Source organism: Hydra viridissima, unplaced genomic scaffold (genome assembly GCF_058129835.1).
Source record: "Hydra viridissima isolate aposymbiotic clone 2 unplaced genomic scaffold, HvirCarnegie_v1 scaffold_8, whole genome shotgun sequence".
NCBI classification, from domain to species: domain Eukaryota; kingdom Metazoa; phylum Cnidaria; class Hydrozoa; order Anthoathecata; family Hydridae; genus Hydra; species Hydra viridissima.
Window position 1 is genome coordinate 5147877 of NW_028324307.1, and position 18585 is coordinate 5166461.

The 18585-nt window shown below is 26.4% G+C and overlaps 2 protein-coding genes across 2 annotated transcripts in view; both read left to right on the forward strand.

The window, feature by feature from the left end:
* The first annotated feature begins 911 nt into the window (after positions 1–911).
* Positions 912–7759, forward strand: LOC145186937 (PIN2/TERF1-interacting telomerase inhibitor 1-like). The gene is made up of 7 exons (XM_090095115.1): positions 912–1186; positions 5480–5602; positions 6046–6129; positions 6436–6508; positions 6705–6816; positions 7001–7159; positions 7272–7759. The coding sequence occupies exons 1-7, from the start codon at positions 1114–1116 to the stop codon at positions 7719–7721; spliced, it is 1074 nt and encodes a 357-aa protein (XP_089951241.1). The 5' UTR covers positions 912–1113; the 3' UTR covers positions 7722–7759.
* A 2374-nt stretch (positions 7760–10133) lies between these two features.
* LOC145186563 (uncharacterized) overlaps positions 10134–18585 on the forward strand; it is a 43632-nt gene continuing 35180 nt past the window's right edge. Inside the window, exons 1-8 of the mRNA XM_090094550.1 lie at positions 10134–10407; positions 11718–11775; positions 12879–13161; positions 13362–13540; positions 13912–14037; positions 15633–16142; positions 16467–16961; positions 17792–17950. Of these exons, the coding sequence (XP_089950676.1) occupies positions 10387–10407; positions 11718–11775; positions 12879–13161; positions 13362–13540; positions 13912–14037; positions 15633–16142; positions 16467–16961; positions 17792–17950 (1831 nt within the window). The 5' untranslated portion in view covers positions 10134–10386. The remainder of the gene's footprint in view (positions 10408–11717; positions 11776–12878; positions 13162–13361; positions 13541–13911; positions 14038–15632; positions 16143–16466; positions 16962–17791; positions 17951–18585) is intronic.

Below are 18585 nucleotides of genomic sequence, written 5' to 3' on the forward strand. Positions count from 1 at the left end.
TCTTTATTCTCAAACACATTTCTTTAAATTTAATGACCCCCAAAAATTTCTACGTGACCCCCAGTTTGTGCATAATCGCTTTAGGATTTACTAACTTAAACTTTTGAGAATCAACAATTTTTTGCAGGCACCCAGCCACACCGAAAATCCACTGTAACTGTTAAAGATCTCTCTGAAACAATTAAGATTTCTTCTAAAAGCATTTATTAAAGTAGAAGTAGAAAATTGATTTGGTAATTCATACTGTACTATATCATAGATGTTTTTAAAAACATCTTAGGTATAATTAAGTTATTCTCAGAAAGTGATTTTTAGCATAGTGACCAACAGTACAAAAAATTTTTCTGAAATGTTCAAAAAAGTTTCAATGAGTCCTACGACGTATTCAATATTATATTTTTTTGAATAATTTTTGAGTAAAATTCCCCTATAAATGTTAATACACAGTGTTCATGTCAACTGCACAACTACAACTTTTTTTCAAGCTATGCAAAGGATCAAACTTCTGAGATGTTGTAAATTTGAATATACAAATAATGGAAATGTAGTTTAGTAGAATGAACTTATACCCCATTCACACCAACAAAACCGAGTTTTAATAACACTCGCTTTTAAAACGGTGTTTTATTTAGCTACCGTTTTTTAAACTCATTTACTTGAAGCAAGGTTTTACAAAGCAGTGTGAACGGAAAAATGCGTCACTAGTTTAAATAACCACGATTAAAACAAGTATTATTTTTGGTGTGAACGGGGTATAAAATTCAATATTTAAGTCTTAGTACAAAAATGAGTCAGTCTTAGTACAAAAATGATAATTAGACTTTTAAATTTTGTAGCCTGAATTTGTTTTAAATGCTTCAAATTTGGAGATAGAGTTTTTTTGAATGTAATGAAAATATTTTTTGCTACTTAGTACCACTAAATAATTAGAAAATCGTGATGCATTGTTCAGTTTTTCTCCCACTTTTTTCCGTTAATTTTAATATCGCAGTCTTCATTTTACGGACTGCAAGTACTTAGAATCTGATTTTGTCATCAATGCGGGCTTCTACAAACTGGATTCTTTAATCTGATAAGATAAATTTTGTACTTTCTTATATTTTGAATGTTAAAATGAGTATGTTAGCAGAATCAAAATCAAGACAAAAATGGAGTGATGATCCTAGAAATACAAGATGGGCAAATGGTAGGTACAATATTGTTATCATAGACAATTTCAATGGCTGGCAATATTTAATATTTAAATTATGCGGCCTGGTTTAATAACTTTTTAGAAATAAAATCTGATGTTGTATTTCTTAAAATTTTTTTAAAGCTTCTACAAAATAAAAAGATATTTTAAAGTTGCTGCTCAAGAAAAGTTACAAATATGAGACGAAACTCTGCCTTCTCATACAAATGTTTAATATGTTTACATCAATTACAATAATTAGTTATTGGATAAGATGTTTGGATTAGGGCCTAATTCAGCAGGAATTCCAACAAAGAAGCAAATTTTGATCTGGGTATCAATAGAAGAATCTGAATGGGTACTACATCTGCAGGTAGTGTTGAGTAAAAATGTCTTAAACAAATTATCACCATTTCTTATGCAGCCACCAAATAAAAAACAAAGCAAACTGTATTTAAAAAAAAAACTGATCTTGAAATCTTCATTTCATATTACTAAAATAACTAAGTTTTGCAAAACCATTTTTGAACTATACACTTTTGATTCTTAGAAGAATCACTTTGAAAATAATGGCATAACTGTAATTAAAAAGTTAGTTTGGTGAGCTTTGATACAAATACTTTTCTAAAAATGTCTTGGTTTGATTTCTTAAACAGAATAATTGTTTTTATACTATGTTTAAAATTAAAATAACCTAGAATATATTAAAGAAGATCACTCTAGCATTTCTGTTAGTAAATTCTTTTAGAATTAATCCAAAAGATATAAAAAAAAATTGGTTGCAGATAAAATAAGTAAATAGATCACATTTTAGGTGTGAAATAAAGGTAAATTCTTTTCAAATCCCAGTATTTAACATTTTTATTAGACAATCCTTGAGTTTTTTTTTTTCTAATCCTTAAATACGGCTCAGTAGTGTGAGTGGAAAGTTTTATGTTAAGTAAAAAGTTAATTTTAAAATCTTTACAATTAAGTAAAAACTGATCTCCCAAATTCACCATGTTTTTGTATTAATAATAAACTGTTCTCCTCAAATCACCTTGTTTCTATAAAAATAATACAAATATATTTCAAATATATATTGGACTAAAAGTTAAAGAAAAGTGTTTCAAAAATACTTACAATTCTTTTTTTTTTTTTTTTTTTTTTTTCAATTTTAACTTAAGTTTCTAGAACCTCAAAACATTTAATACCTAAGAGTATCCCAATTAAATGGCTTTGAACCTATGAAAGGGGTTTGAACTAATGAAATTCTTTTTTCCTTAAGCATCACATTTTTTAACAGGCTAACTTTAATAAGCCGATGTTATAAATATTATTGATATCCAGCATCAATAATTTTTTGGAATGTATTTTATTGGACAAGCTGGACATTTGTTAAAAAACATCTGGTATGACCAATAAAAAAACAGAATTATTTTTTTAATCAAGGAAGCTTGTTTTTAAGACAAACCGTACTACTATCAATTAGTAAAATGTAAATTTTTTGTTTTCATTCCTATTCTGTCTCTTTGTCATAGTTTCTCAACATTTGTTGAGAAAGTATGACAAAGAGACATTTTTTGTTTATATGGTGTTCCAAACATAGGGTGTTTCTTGCTGTTAGAGGACATTCGGCAGTGATCCTCAATAACTTTTAGGATAAAGGCAATTCATTGTTGTAAAAATGACATAAGTACCAAGTAGAAATAAAGACTTTGTTTTTGTTGTCTCTTGAAATATAAACTCAGAAAACACAAGGCGCTAAAAGTTTCATAGTCTAAATAGTACTGAATACTTTGATAGAAGAAAATGCATGCTCAGACTCAACACTTGTTGTTTTTAAAGTCATTACAATTGAATGAGCTCTTTTTAAGTAATCACTGCCTGTATCCCACTTTTAAATAGTATCAATTCTTTATGAATTTTTTGACTTTGTCCCTCTAACATGATTAATTTCAACTTTAATACTTAATGAACACTTATGGACTCATATACCATTTCATGTGCCTTAGCTAATCGAATGTATTAAAAATAGATGATGATCTACAGTAGGATTGTTAGTATCTAGTCTTTCAAGCAGTTTTGTCAAAAGTTATTAGCATTTAAATGAAGAAGCCACTTTAATTATTTCTCCTTCAACTTGAATGCTGCTTTGACCATTATGAAGGGGGTATTATTTAATTGTTTCAACATAAAAATAATGGCTGCTATATACTGGCTAGCATCTTCACAACTAAGTGCTTTCACAGTTGCTTTTATGGGAACTAAAGCTGTAATATTCTCTTATATTATCAGAAATACTCCTTCATTATGTGATAGACTTACAGAATAAATTAGTTATTTTTTTTTTACTTGTTAAAATTTTTCTGAGATTGAGTGAAGGTTGCTTCACCTTGTTTTGCAACTCATTATTAGGGATCTTTATCTTCTAACTTTAGCCTTTATTTTTTTGTAAGATTTTATTTATTGCAGATAATCATCTGAACATATTATTACTTTTTGTGCCTTTTTAAATGGCTAATGAATTTGAGTTAGATCATATTGAAGTCTTTTATTTCTATTATTGAAGTTCAGTAAATCTTCCTCAGTTTCCACTTCCTTAAATGAGATACTGTCAGAAAATTTATCTTCAAATTCTGGCGGATTTTGTAGCGAATTTCCCTTTATATACCATTGGCAAGATATAATAAATGATTAGCAAATAGCAACCTAACTTTTTTCATAGTATTTGTTCCATTCATCATTATCCCAACTATTATTGAGTAAATCAAGACTATGGTCTAAGATTTTTTCTAATAATTCAATCCGCTTTTCTACTGGCATTGAGGCTGCTATTTGCACTAAATCTGAATTCCAGAACTGAAAACCTTCTCCATAAATGCTAATATTCATTCAACAGTAATTTTAAAGTGTTTTCCATTTGTCAAAAGATAAGTAAAACCTCTCTTCTACACCGAATTCTGTTGTTTTTTTCTCTTCAATTTGATAAATTTAACCTTTTTTTTTTTTGCCTGTACTTAACTACATAAACAACATGAATTGATGTTGGCAGATATCTAAACTGCATGGATGTTATGGCAACACAAAATCTTTTGAAGAATAAATTACATTAAATGAAAGTAATTAAACACTGTTAGACAAAGTAAGTGTAGCTGGAAGTAATATTTCTTCAATTTCCAAAATTTAAAAGTGTTCTGCTAGTTTAGATGCTGATTTCTTGGTTGTTGGTTCATTTGATGTGCTTTCTCAGAAATATTAGAGGTTACACTTCTGAGTTAATTTTATGCATCAACTTGTATATACAGACTTTTTCTTGAACCTCCACTGATTTTAAAAATTTTTCTAGAGTGTGGCAATTTTGCACTGGTTTTTCTTATTCTGTAGAAAATATTTTAAAATAGCTGAAAATAATTTTCTTTTAAAATAACCCTACTTACCTTTAACAATTTAATGATAACTAAATGCTAAATTTATCTAAACAAAATGTTATTATCCAATGATAGTTAAAAACTTACTGAAAAAGTTAAGCTAATAGACCTAACATAGAGCAAAGTTTAAAACAATTTTTTACTAGTATTTGTGAAAATGTTATTATAATAAAAAATGTTTAAGATATCAGAAAAAACTATATGAATAATAAGCTATTATTTATTTCAACTAAATTTTCCTAAATGATTTATAACAGAACAAAATTATTTAATTTAAATATTTAACATTCAATTTTTCAACAATCATTTTCAACAATCATTTTCCCGCTAAGGGAAAAAAAAAAAACTAGAAAAAAAGTACTTTTTAATTAAAAAAAAAAAAAATAAAATTATTAGAAAACTTCCAAACTGTCTGAAAGAATTTTTTTTTTTTTTTACAGTGTACTTTTTTTAATACTAAAATAATAAATACTTAAAGTTTCCTTAAAAATTTTTAACTTTTTTTGAGAATCATATAAAAGATGCATATTCATGCCTTTTCAAGCTCTTATTCTCTGTACTTTCTCTAGCATTTTTGTATCATAATTATCTTAATATATTCTAGAGGTAAAGAATTGTTCAACATTTTTTCTAACTATCACTGAATTATATCTTTTTTATTCCTTGCAGAAATAATTGTCATCACAGGAAATGTCAATTACAAGAAATAATGACCAACAACTTTTTGGTTTTTAAGCTTAGTGTTTTTAGTGAACCTAAAAATACTAAATTTTAAATCACAAAGTTGGTTTAGCTATTATCTGAACATGATTATCTCAGCTATAGCCTTTTATTCTAACTTGTTAAGAATAAATAGTTATGGAGAATTAGAACCTTCTAATTATCTCATAATTATTAGATAAAACTAAGTTTGGATATGCAATGCTCACAAAAATGGGGTGGAGTGAAGGTAAAGGTCTAGGCCAGAATCTTTCTGGAGGTCTAACACACATCAAAGTAAAGAAGCAAATTAATAACTCAGGTTTGTTATTTTTATTTTTTTGCAAAAAATTTATTTGCTGTAAGATACATATGTGTGTATGTATTGTATGTATGTATGTATGCATGTATGTATGTATGTATGTATGTATGTATGTATGTATGTATGTATGTATGTATGTATGTATGTATGTATGTATATATGTATGTATGTATGTATGTATGTACATGAATGCATGCACACATACACACACACACAAACACATACACACACATGCACAACACTTACACAACATATACACTGAAATAATCCTGAAAAATCTTTACTTTGAAGTTTGAACTGTGTTTTTTCTATTTTACTTTTAATTGAAATTTTTTACTTTTACTTGAAATATTTAACTTTTACTTGAAAGAAATATGGTATTAAGTAATAATCTTTACTTTAAGTATGTTTTAAAATTTTTACTTTTTTGCAACAACTTTTAGGAGTTGGTTTGAAAAGAGCTTCGGATGATGATTGGATATCTCAGCAAGAGGATTTTAATACTTTGCTTAGTCAGCTTAATCAAGGTATTTGTATATAATATTGCAGAAAAAACTTGCACTTCATTTAGAAGCAAGTGATTTGATTACAAGTTTTTAGCTTGTTTCGTTATTAGAAATATATTGGTTATTTGTATTAATTGGATTTATTCGCTTTAAGTTGTAGTCTAAAATCTTATTTGTATATTTAAAAAAATCACTGCAATATGTAGTCTTGCATTTTATGTTCAACATATATTTATTAGAATTGATTTAACTTATTTTAAAAGCTTTTTATTCTGTTAAACATTTTTAAACTACATTTTTTAATTTTTTTTTATTTTTATGTTTTAGGTGTTAATGGAAATCAAACTAGCGATATAAAATCCCTAGAAAACACAGTCAGAGCTTCGAAGAAAAAAATTCTGTTAGTATTTTTCAAATTTTCACATTCCTCTAAATATAAGACTTCAGGAATTCTCAAATATATAAATTTTAAAATTTAATAAATCATCTTAATAAGTATGTTTTTCTATATTTGTATATCCTTTTTTTTTCAAATATTTTGCTATAATTTTAATTTAGTATCTGTTAGTGTTTTAGGCTTTTTTTTCTTATAATAGGTATGCAAAATTTGTCAAAAGTAAAGATTTATCAAATGCAACAAGTCAAGATCTTGCTGCGATATTTGGAACAAGAAGCAAACCTGCTCCAGTTACTCCGCCAATAAGCGAAGTAAAGTTTTTATTATCATCATTCATACAAGAACAAATAATAAAAGAATAAAAAATGAAAATAATAAAAAAAAAATTTGCCAAGAGTGTCTTACGCGTACTTTTTTATTAAATAATGAAAGTTTCCTTAAAGTTGACATTCGCAATAAAATGTTCATAAATGAATATTATTTCTCACGATACAGGATGACTCAAATGCCGCCAGTGTGGTATCTTGTCCAGTAACTGAATGTAGTAATGAGCACGGTGTTACTACTCTTCATACAGGCGTTAGTATTCAAGATTATTTCGCAAAGAAAATGGCTTCTATCACCCAAAAAGGTGCTGTGACGTCATCTTTAATGGTACGATTGTTTAAAAAAAGTTTATCTCCTTTTTAACAGACAAGAGTTTACGACCTACTTAAATAAAAAAAATATATTAATTTTTTAATTTATTTTTTCATATTTCTTAAAGGAAATAGAAGAAGACAAGCAAGGAGAGAAAAGGAAAAAAAACAAAAAGAAGAAAAAAAGTCGTGATAAGTCTGATGACGAGGAACCATCTCTTGGCTTTAAATATATGGATGAAACATCGAGCAAATGTCTTAACACATCTGAGACGAAAAAAAAGAAACGTAAACCTCGCGAAAAAGAAGATTCTCTCTTAATAAAAACAGACTTGAGAAATAGTACGCATGATGTTAAAGATAGAAAAATCCCATCCAAGAAAAGAGATCTGAAGGAAATAAACGATAAAGACCCAACAATAATAGAATGTGACGCAAAACTTTCTAAAGATAAAAAAAGGAAGAAAAAAAATGATTCTTCAATTATAACTTCAGATGAATCGGCGGATATTGAGAAAGCCTCTGAAAGAAAACGAAGGACATTTAAAAAGAAGGAAAAGAAATTCGAAGATTTTTAAATTTTTGTTTTCTCATGGATTAGTTAGTATATTAGTGACTTAAGTGTTTTAAGTTTCTATGTGTACCTTGCACATTTTAATTCGATATTAAGCCCATGATCATCTTTAAAGGAGATATGTTTTCTAGTAGCTTAAAAATATACTTCCAAATCACATTTGGTTCAAATTTGGTTCCAAATCACATTTGGTTCAAATTTGACTGAGAAATTTGTTTTTAAAATTGAAAATTTGCAGTATTTCCAGGATGTGGAAAGATTTTATGAAATGAAATTATTTTCTTTAAAAAATTTGGTTCTCTGAACAAGTATTTTGAATTTAAGTATGGTATTCAACTTCTAGAAAAATTTTCAACAAATTTGAGTCATGCACAGCAGAAAGATTTTATCTGAAAGTTAATAATTTAGGAATTTTTCGTTAAAAATTGTGAAGAAAGAGTTTTTTAAAATTTATAGTTTTTTTTACTTTTTGCATCATATTTAAGAGCATTAAGTATTCTATTAACAATATTAAGTCTTAACCATTATCATCTTCTGTTTTTAACTCTTCTTCTTCGCTGTTTTTTTTCTATACCGACATCATGATTAGTAATCTTATCACATCTTAGTCTCCAATATGCTGCCTGCGTCATGGCTTGCTCTAGTTGTCGTATCATCAGTTTCTTGAAAAATAAACATATTTTTCACAGCTTCTGGTAGTTTTTGGTTTATACTTCATTCTTTTAGGTGAAGATAAGTAACTAACAATTGCATCAAAAGTACTCTTTGCTCGCCGAAATACATTGAAAGAGTTGGATTCTCTTAAATTTTTTCTGGCTTAATTTTCATGATCCCTGGAGTAGAACTTGTTTCTACACTGAAGCTTCCTCACCTAATCCAACAACTGGGAGAGCACCATGTGCAAGGATTTTGTGAATTGAAACAGGAACTTTATACCAATTACTATAAAAATCTAAGAAAATTTTTGTCACTATAATTTGCAAGCTTCGTAGGATCAACAGTTGCAATTGATTGTAATAAAAAAGTTGCTAAATCTTATCAAATTTTTATCTTTACCGAGAACTTCACTTAATGCTGGATTTGAAAACGCCTTGCGACAGACATTGCCTGTCGTGCTGTTTTATGCTCCTTTAGATTTTGGCATGTCCACTTTGGGTTCAAATACGTCATACTTTTTTTTTTTAATCAATTTTTTCCTCTCAATGTACTTCGCTTAGAACTTTTTAGTTACTCTCCAAGTCTATGAGATACATGAGTAGACATTCAAAAAACCGGATCCAAGTATTAAGTGGTGATGCCATAAACTAAAATACCTTCACGAGGTTTAAAGTTATTTAAATTTCTTTGTCACTCATTTCATTCGGCTCGGCTTTGCAGATAGAACAATTCTTCATGGATTTTCCCATTGAATATCATCATTACGAAATCAACTAAAACTGACTTTTCATATCGTCAGGTTAGAATTATTCTGTTCTATCTCCCATTTTAAACGTTGGGAGAAAATGAATTTTTAATTTTACTAAGTAATGATCACTTTTAAAATACATTTTATTTTAAAATTTTTTTTTCCTAAATAGTTTCTTTAAACATAAAATATTTTAAAAATAAGTTACTTTTCAAAAAAGTAATTGTAAAATTTTAAGTAATCTTTACTTATAGAAAAAAATCTAAAACTTTCTTTCAACGTTTAAAATGGGAGATAGAACAAAATAATTCTAACCTGACGATATGGCAGTTCTATTAGAAGTGGTACCAACTCAGCCAATTCTGCTTCTATTTCTAATTTGATTCTTAAAACCGTTTCTTTTGACTCGTGTAACCTAATCTCACAAGACAACAGAATCTCACAAGACAACAGAAAGTGGTATTTAACCAATATATTCTTTCTTTATTTATATAAGATGGTAGCCGGATATCTTTGAAACTCGAAATCACAGAAGACTAATATTTTGGGATTTTCTTATCTATAGTGTAAGCTTTTAATCTGCCTCGCTTCATCCAAATTGAAGCCAATGTAGTTTTGAATAAAAAAATTGTCAACTTTTAATCAGTTTTTACTCATAATGCAGGATTTTTTTTTAGATAGCAAGTGGAAAAAAAAACGTAAAAGAAATAAATAAATAAAAAAAAAAAAGCAAGTTGTTTAAAAAAGTAAAAGAAATAATAAAAAAAAAATAGTTAAAAAATTTCAATGAACTTGTATTGGTTAAATATAAAGTAAATGGATTCGTCTTAGTTTTCAATAAGTGTTCATGGTTATTGTATCACATACTTGTACATCTTTAAAATTTAATACGGATGATAAATACCTAAACCACAATAACAATTTAACAGCGGGTATTGCGAAGATATGAATTAATATTTTAGAATGAAACCAATGAATTTTCATTTGTTTTTGTTTTATTTTTGAATTAAATAGAATTGAAATATTAAGATTTATATTACGTGCGATAAACATTTTCAGCAATTAATTGCCGCTTCCAGGCGCTATAAAAAGTTACGTAAAATTTAACTTTTTTGGAAATAAAAACTTTTTCAAGACAACATGAAAATCTTAAGGAAAATTCAGTTTTCATAGAAATTTTGCCGAAGAGAGATAATAATCAATAGAATCATCTATGATATTGCAGCCTGGAAAATAGTTACAAAATAGTTACAGGAAGTCTATAATGATGGTGTGGTACATTTTGGTAGGGTGGCTTGTTTTTTTCTTTGTTATTATACTGTATAATTCAAATCTTTCTCATTTGTGTCAGCAGTGATTTGTATGACAAATAAAAAGACACTGCAAAACATCTGAATAAAAGAGCAAAAAAAAATTTTCAATAATAGAAACTTATTTTTTTTTATGAAAGGCTAAGAATCATCAATTTTCAGATGTAATGAATGTCTTCAAAATCTCTTAAAAAATAATTTAAAAAAAGGTTTTTTATTTTTTATTCCAAAACAAACAGTCTTTAAATTCAACTTCATAAAGGTACTTTACTAGTTAAAAGCTACTTTCCCAATCTTATTTACAAATAAATAATTAATACTCTAAGAAAAATTCTATGAGAATTTTAAACTTCTGGTGATAAACTTCTTAAATTACAATCAATATTACCTTTTAGGCTTATTTAGTACCTATTTAGGTTAAAGCTGATCAACCTACAATACGTAGGTAAGAAATAAACTTCGTTATGCATAAGGTAATCCACGTAAAAGCATTAACGCAGGGAAGAACGATACGATATGGTCACGAAACTTAAAAAAAAAAAGTTAAATATCTAGTTAGAAGTTAAACTCATTTATATTCACTTAGTCTGCTAAGTTAAATCCAAGATCTCAATATTGATCATTGATTTATATTAAAAATTTGAGGATTTTATTAATTCACATTCATTGCAATTTCATTAAATTGGGAAATAAAATTATAACTGAGAAGAAATATGTTTTAAGAAAATATTGAACTTATTTTGTTTTAAAAAATTACTAAACAAATATTCATATTAATGATTAACTGCAAATATATCTTCAACAACATTTTTGGCCTAATTTGAAAACAGTTCCCGAAAGCTACCAAACTTTTATATACTGTCAAAACATCTATAAAAAGAAAATTAACGCTTTAAAAAGAATCGTTTTTTTAAATACCGGTTTTGATTAGTTGAAAAAAAAAATTTTTTTTTTTCTCTTCTTTAAATGTTGCTTGCAATAAGAAACTGTTCAAGACTAATATAATTGACACCATGAATGGAAAAATAAATAAGAAAAAGCAACAACTAATTAACGACTTTAATTTTCACTATTTACCGTACTTTGATAACACCGCTTTGCTAAAAGCAAAAAAAAAAAAAAAAAAAAGGACTAGACCTAGTTTATGTGGAGTTTTTAATTTATATTGTTGCTCGAGTCACTTTACTGCTGCTGTAAAGCAATTTGTGTTAAATTTTACGTTAATATTTTTGAATGTGAGTTATGAAATAGCAGTTTAACTTCATGATCATAATTGTACATTTAGTTTCAGGTTCTTATTAGATCGGCTGCATCAGTAATAGCGTTGGTCAACACCAGTCTTGGTACTTTTATACTTTTATTCTTACTTTTTTTTAAAATAAAATGCTAAAAATTGTATTTCAGTGAAGTTTTTCAACAAAATTTTTATGTTAAGCATTATGATTAATTGTCTAAAATTTAGCTGTTGTTTTTTCTCCTTACTTTATTACTTTTATTTTGTTTGCTTATTTTAAAGTTTCATAGAGTTAATTGTAAATTATTCAAGATTAAGTTATTTAAAATTTTGTAAATTCTTAGATTTCATTTTAGATCTGTTTTAAAATATAAATTAAGAGGAGAAGGGAGTGGAATAGATCACAACTTCCTGGAATAAAAATAAATCTGCATAGCTTTTAGTTTTGACCAATTTTAATGCCATTAGAATAATAATTTTCAGCATTAAAAAGGATGCTTGAACCATGAAAAAATTCAAAAAATAATCAAAGTTTAAATGCTCTGATTTTATCATCAGTGCAATTTATGAGAATATTTATTGCTAAAATTTTAAATGAATTTGTAAACATTAGGGTGAAATAAACTTGTTTAACCTTTTACAACCAAAACCTCATTTACAACTCATTTATCTTATAAAACCTCATTTACAACTCATTTATCTTATAAAACCTCTTTTAAAACTCATTTATCTTGTAAAACCTCCTTTACAACTCATTTATCTCATAAAACCTCATAACTCATTGTCAATTGATTTTAGGTTTGGAGATATGAGGGTTGTCCAACTCTTCTAACTATCAAGCCATTCCCTTTATCACATATCAGAATTAATTAATTTTAAATGTTTTCATGCTTTTTTTTTTCAGGCAAATAAATTTGATTAATTAGGTTTGGTCCGAGAGAATTTTTATTTAGGCTTTAAAATGATAAGTATTAATTTTAATCCAAGTATAGTTTAACATTTTTTGTATAAGGGGGAGCTAAACAGGGCAATTTTAACAGGGTGTTTTTGTTAATAGTTTATACTTTGTTAGTTTATAGTAATAATTTATACTTTGTTATAGTTTTTGATGTTGGATTGTTAAGAACATTTTTTTGAAGTATGCCTAATTAAACAATAAATTGGTAATGTTGAATTGCAATATTTGTAATTTTATTTAAATTTTTTCTCTAGTTTCTCCAGGGTTGGTACACGAGTTTTACAAAGATGCTGCTAATTTAGCCAAAATGAACTTATTAGAATTGTTTCCTAGCAGTTTAGATCATTATGAAATTATAGAAACTTTTACTACATCACAACAAATAAAAGGATTTCTTTATCAACGAATGCGTGGGTGGTTTCTTGCTCCACAGACTGCAAATTATACTTTTAAAAGCTCATGTAGTGTTGAGTGTCTGTTTTATTTAAGCAATAGCAGTGATCCAAAGAACAAGTCGTTAGTTATAGAAAATAACTCGTAAGCTTTATTTTCTTACTTTGTAAAGGAAGAAAACTAGATTTTAATTAAGAAAATTGTTAAGTAATTTATTACATATTTTTATTTATTCACACTTGCTTTAACTTATTTTAAGGATGAGAGCTTTGTATTTTAATTCCCATCTTTTAAAAACTTTTTTATCTGTAAGTTATATACAATATCAAACAATTTATTCCTAGGCTCCAAAATCAATTATCAAGATTAATTTATCTGCAAGAAAATAAAAAATACTATATTGAAGTTGCATTATCAGCTATTTCAAACTATAATTTATCTGTTGGTGTTTCAATTACTAATGGTAGTAACAATCAGTCATTCCAATTAATTCCATCAAATTTTTTTAGTCTGTTTTGGATAGGTATATATACTTATATACTTATATTGTTATTATTATTATTTTTGATTAAAAACTCTTTATTAAAGAAGCTGAAGTTAACTCTGGTTTTAAGTTTTCTTTATAAACAATGTTTGTTTTTTTCTGTCAGTTATATAGATGACTGGTGGTTAAAACATTAGTTTTTCAATAGACATTAGACCCTGTGTTATGCAAATTATTCTTTAAAATAAGTTTCTCAAGAATATATGTGCATTTACTTTCTCAAAGGTTAGGTAAATGTTCCTCAAAGTAGGGTAAATTAAAATTTCTTCAAAATAGATTTTTAGATGCCTACTTAAAATATTCTTTTGTATCATGATATTTAGGTGAAGTAATTTGCATTTCAAATTTAGAAACGTGTTTATCTTCAAATTGTATTCAGTCACCAATTAAAGACTGCATTTTTGAGAATGGGACATATGCTATTTGTACTTGCAAAAATGGACAGAAAATTATGAGTGACACTATTGCTTGTCAAGGTTCTTATTTTTTTTTTTTTTTTCATTTTTAAAATGAAACTGCAAAATATTATAAACTTTTTTTTTTTTGAATTTTTTTAAAATAAAATTTCAACATTTTAAGTTTTTTCTCTTTAACTCACAAAAGAAAGAATTTCTTGCCCTGCAAATGTCTTCATGGTTCCAAGTATAATACTTAAAACTCTATGCCTTGATTTTTCAACTTAAAGTCTTTTAGAAATTCCATCTTTTGGACTTTTTAAGAAGATATTTAATAAATTATTTAAAAATATATGTGTGTTAAATAATAATTCAATAATGTAGATAAAATAATATGTTACATACAGCAGGAAAATAAGTATTTAATCACTTGTAAAATTTTTTTTTCTTATTTTTAAAATAAAAGCCACATAATTTATCTTTCTTTAAAATTCATTTGACTTAACTCTAAAATAAGTTTTTATTAAATCAATAATTATTCATAATATTTGCAAACAAGGAGATGTTTTAAATAAAAATATTTAGATCTTTGATTTAATGAAAAGAAAATACCACAGTTGGTTTCTATGGCTTTTTAAAAAAAGAAATTAAAAGAAAAGTAAATTTTGAACCAAAAATCATTTTCTTTCTAATTGTATACTTATACAGTTACCCATTTATACTTAGACACATTCATGCATTCATAAAATGTTAAAATTTTCTTTTCAAATAAAGTTTAAAATGATCAAATGTTGATTTTTTGTTTGCTGATAAGCAAAACCAGTTTAATTAGCTACAGGAATTTTTAAAACGTCTTAAAATTTTAAAATTTAAAAACTTTTTAAAATCTCACAACTTAAGTAGCAATATGTATTTATAAGTAATGACACATTTCTTCATTTAGATGTTTACTTTATTTGGATACTTTTTGCAAATAATTATTTATTTTTAAGTTTTGATTAAAAATTATGATTGAATAGTGTTGAAATGACACAACTAAAAACTTTATCAAAAAAATCAGATTTAGCAGTTCTAATTCAAGTTGGTAAATCTTGTTGACTAAAGTAGTGAATTAAACTGTAAAAATAGGTAAGAAGAGTGGATCAGACAAAGAAAAGTGACAAAATGTTGGTTTACTAAAATTGAACAACATGTCTTAGAGGTTGATTGCAAAAAAGTTTGTATATCAGAGAAATGCTATAAACACTATAAATGAGGCTATGATCCTATTGAAGCTATTTGGTCAAGGATAGACGGGAAAATGGTAATTATGCATATCATATCAATTAAGGTTCTCCAGGGAAGAAATACACTTTTAATATTTTGTTAAAATAAAATAATAAAAGTGTTTTTCTTTTAAATATGTAAGTATGATTAGTAAAAAATATAATTTAAAAAGTAATTTTTTTGAAATACTATAATTTTTAAAACACAAGTTAATAAAAACTATCAATTTCTTTATGAAAAAGCATATATAAACACTGGAGATGTTTATAGAGTCTAAGTATACTGGGGGAACTGTATATATACACCACTAGTGTAAAAAAGTGTTTGATCATTTTTTCTTTTATAGATATAACCTTTATAGATTGTAATGGTTTGAGACCATAATAGTTGTTTATACTCTTTATTGGCAGATAATACAGAAATTGAGCAAGATTCTGTTTTTATGGAAGATGAATTCCCTTTAGCAAGAGACACTTATGTTACAACTTTAAAGAAAGTGTACAAAGAATATTTAGTATCATTTGAATTGAAGCCAATTGCTTTTGATCAATATTGGAGAAGTGTTATTCACTTATCAGCTAATGGCAGCTTAAAGACATATGGATATTCAGTTGTTTACTTTGCTTTAAAAAATGGTAGTTTTCACATTGCATCAGTGATAAATGGTTCATTACATAGTGTTTTCTATACAAATGTCCTTTCTTTAAATAAGTGGACATTAGTCAATGTGAAACAAGAACTAGTAGAAGCTAAAAATATGAGTTACCAATATTCTATCAGTGTGAATGGTAGTGTTGTTTATTCTACTATAAACAGTGTGACATTAGAACTTGCAAATGTTATAGTGTATGCTGGTGATCCTTGGAGTGTTGCTCAAAATGGATATATCAGAAACTTAGTCATCATAAGTGGAACTTATGGTAAAATGTTTATTGACTTAATACAGTTTTTTGTTTGACTTTATAAAGTTTAGTTTGAGTAACACAGTTTTTTAACTATTCAGTTAAAATACAACTGATTTCATAGAATTTATATATCTTTAAGGGGAATAATTTTTCTATATTTCTTGCTGTTATGTCTATTAGCAGTAGAATTGAATAAACAACAGTCTAATATATGTATTTAAAATAAAAAAAATTAACCTTTATTATCATTTCAATTATGAAGTGTAAGTTTTGTAACTGCATCAATAACAAAATTATATAAATTTATTTCTTTTTCTAAGAATTTTTTATGATTATTAGATTCAATGTTTCTGAGTGATGAGCTTTTGTTGAAAAATGGAACTCTACTTGCAACCTTGAATGTACTGTATGAAGAATATACTGTAACATTTGAATTCATGCCAACCTCATTTAAAATTGGGTATGGAAATGTCATACATATAACTGCAGGTCAAAATAATGTAAATTACGGAGATAAAAATCCAGCTGTTTATTTCATTGGTCTTATTTTAAGTGGAACTCTCTCTATTGATTCTTCAATAAATGGCACAGTGTCTAGCCATTTCTTTTCATTTACATTGATCCCTTTGATGCAATGGACAATGGTAAGAGTTTCTCAAAAATATTTCAATAGAAGTTACAAATACTCTGTTAGTGTGAATGGAAAAGTAGAATACTTAACAGCAAATGCTCAACCAATAAAAGTGTTGAATGCTCAAGTGTATGCTTCAGATCCTTTTTCAGATTCTCAACCTGGGTCAATCAGAAACTTGATTGTTGTTAGTAGAAGTCCAGGTTAGTATCTTGTGTTTAATTGTTGTTCTTAATTAAATCTTATAATTTATGAATTGATCTTTTAAATCTTATCTCAATAGTTCAAATAACCAATTTTTTATTTACCATTGCAATTACATAATTGTCTGACACTCAACAAAGCAGTACAGTTCATCTGTACCAGTGCAAAAAGTAATTAGACTAATGAAACCCAGTACTCACATCCAGAGGGCCTCAAATTATTCTAGTTGAAAAATTTAATTTTGTCAATAAGTATTCAAACTGTGTATTTGAAAAATTTTCAAACTGTGTATTTGAGAAACTGTGTATTTGAAAAATTTAATTTTGTCAATAAGTATTCAAACTGTGTATTTGTTTAAATGACAATAGTTTACTTAATTATTGCTTACTAATTCATCTTTTGCTAACTAATTTATTTAATTAATTAGTCACTATTTTATGTAATTAATAAGTCATTTGATTAATACTTAGTTTGTCAACTTTGTTGTAGAATTTTAATGTTTATAACTCAACATATTCTTTGTATTTACATAGAAAAATATTCAGGTATAAGTAAAAACAAGTTCTTATGAGTCTATGAATGACTTCATACATTAAACCATTTTGCTCTAAATTTCATTAAGTGCCATTAATTGTAGGTAGAAACTTTTAAGATGTATCTAAACAAGTTACTTTCATTATATATAAATGGTACAAAAGAAAGTTCACTGGTTTATAAAAGTATCTTTGACTGTATATATCAAATGCTAGGTTGTACTCTGCTTAAAAATTAATTAGTTTGACTTAATATTCTTTTAGATATTTTGATTTATTTTTTTTACATTTTATAGGAGTTTGGACTAAATGGATGGATTGGTCAAATTGTAGTGTTTCATGTACAAACAGTGTGAGAAACAGAACTCGTAAATGCATTGTTAACATTATTGGAAAAAGTTGTTTAGGAAATGATACAGAATTTGATAACTGTTTCAGCAATTTTTCTTATCAAGGTATAATTTTCTTTTCAATTGACGGTATAAAAAGTAAAAGTAGATTGAACTTGAGAAAAATTTTGGCCAATCTTCAAATTTCATGATTAGATTTCTGCTTTTATGAAAAATGGAGAAACCAGATAATACTTTTCTGATAAAAAGAAAAAAGAAAATGTTTTTTAACCAGGTTTCTATGTAAAAAAAGAAAATGTTTTTTAACCAGGTTTCTATGTAAAAAAAAAACAAACCTAAACTTAAAAACTTTAGTTTAAGTTTTAGAAATTCCATTGTTAAAAATGATAACTATAGTTAACTATTAAAAAAAGTATTTTACCTTCATATTACACAACTTATTATGAATTATTCAAATAAAAAAAGTTATTTTTTTGCTTGTAAAATTTAGAAGTAACTAAAAATCCTATGAAAGTTAAAAAATTTTATAAACAATTATTTTCTTTTTGTTTATTCTACAAAGGTTGTAATGATAGCAATTCTGAAACTGCAGATTGCAATACAACTGGTTCTTGTAAGTCTTAGTATGATCAAGTTCTCCTAAAAATATTATTTGCATATTGACTAATTACTCTTCATAACAAACATCTTAATCAGATGTTTGTTATGAAGAGTAATTGCTAATATATCTTTTTTTCTAG

What these genes read in the sequence shown, in the direction of transcription:
- LOC145186937 (XM_090095115.1), top strand. Translation starts at nt 1,114, where the DNA reads ATGAGTATGTTAGCAGAATCAAAATCAAGACAAAAATGGAGTGATGAT. An exon ending in AAATACAAGATGGGCAAATG is followed by an intron (nt 1,187 to 5,479) that starts GTAGGTACAATA and finishes CATAATTATTAG; the next exon opens with ATAAAACTAAGTTTGGATAT. An exon ending in CTGTGACGTCATCTTTAATG is followed by an intron (nt 7,160 to 7,271) that starts GTACGATTGTTT and finishes TATTTCTTAAAG; the next exon opens with GAAATAGAAGAAGACAAGCA.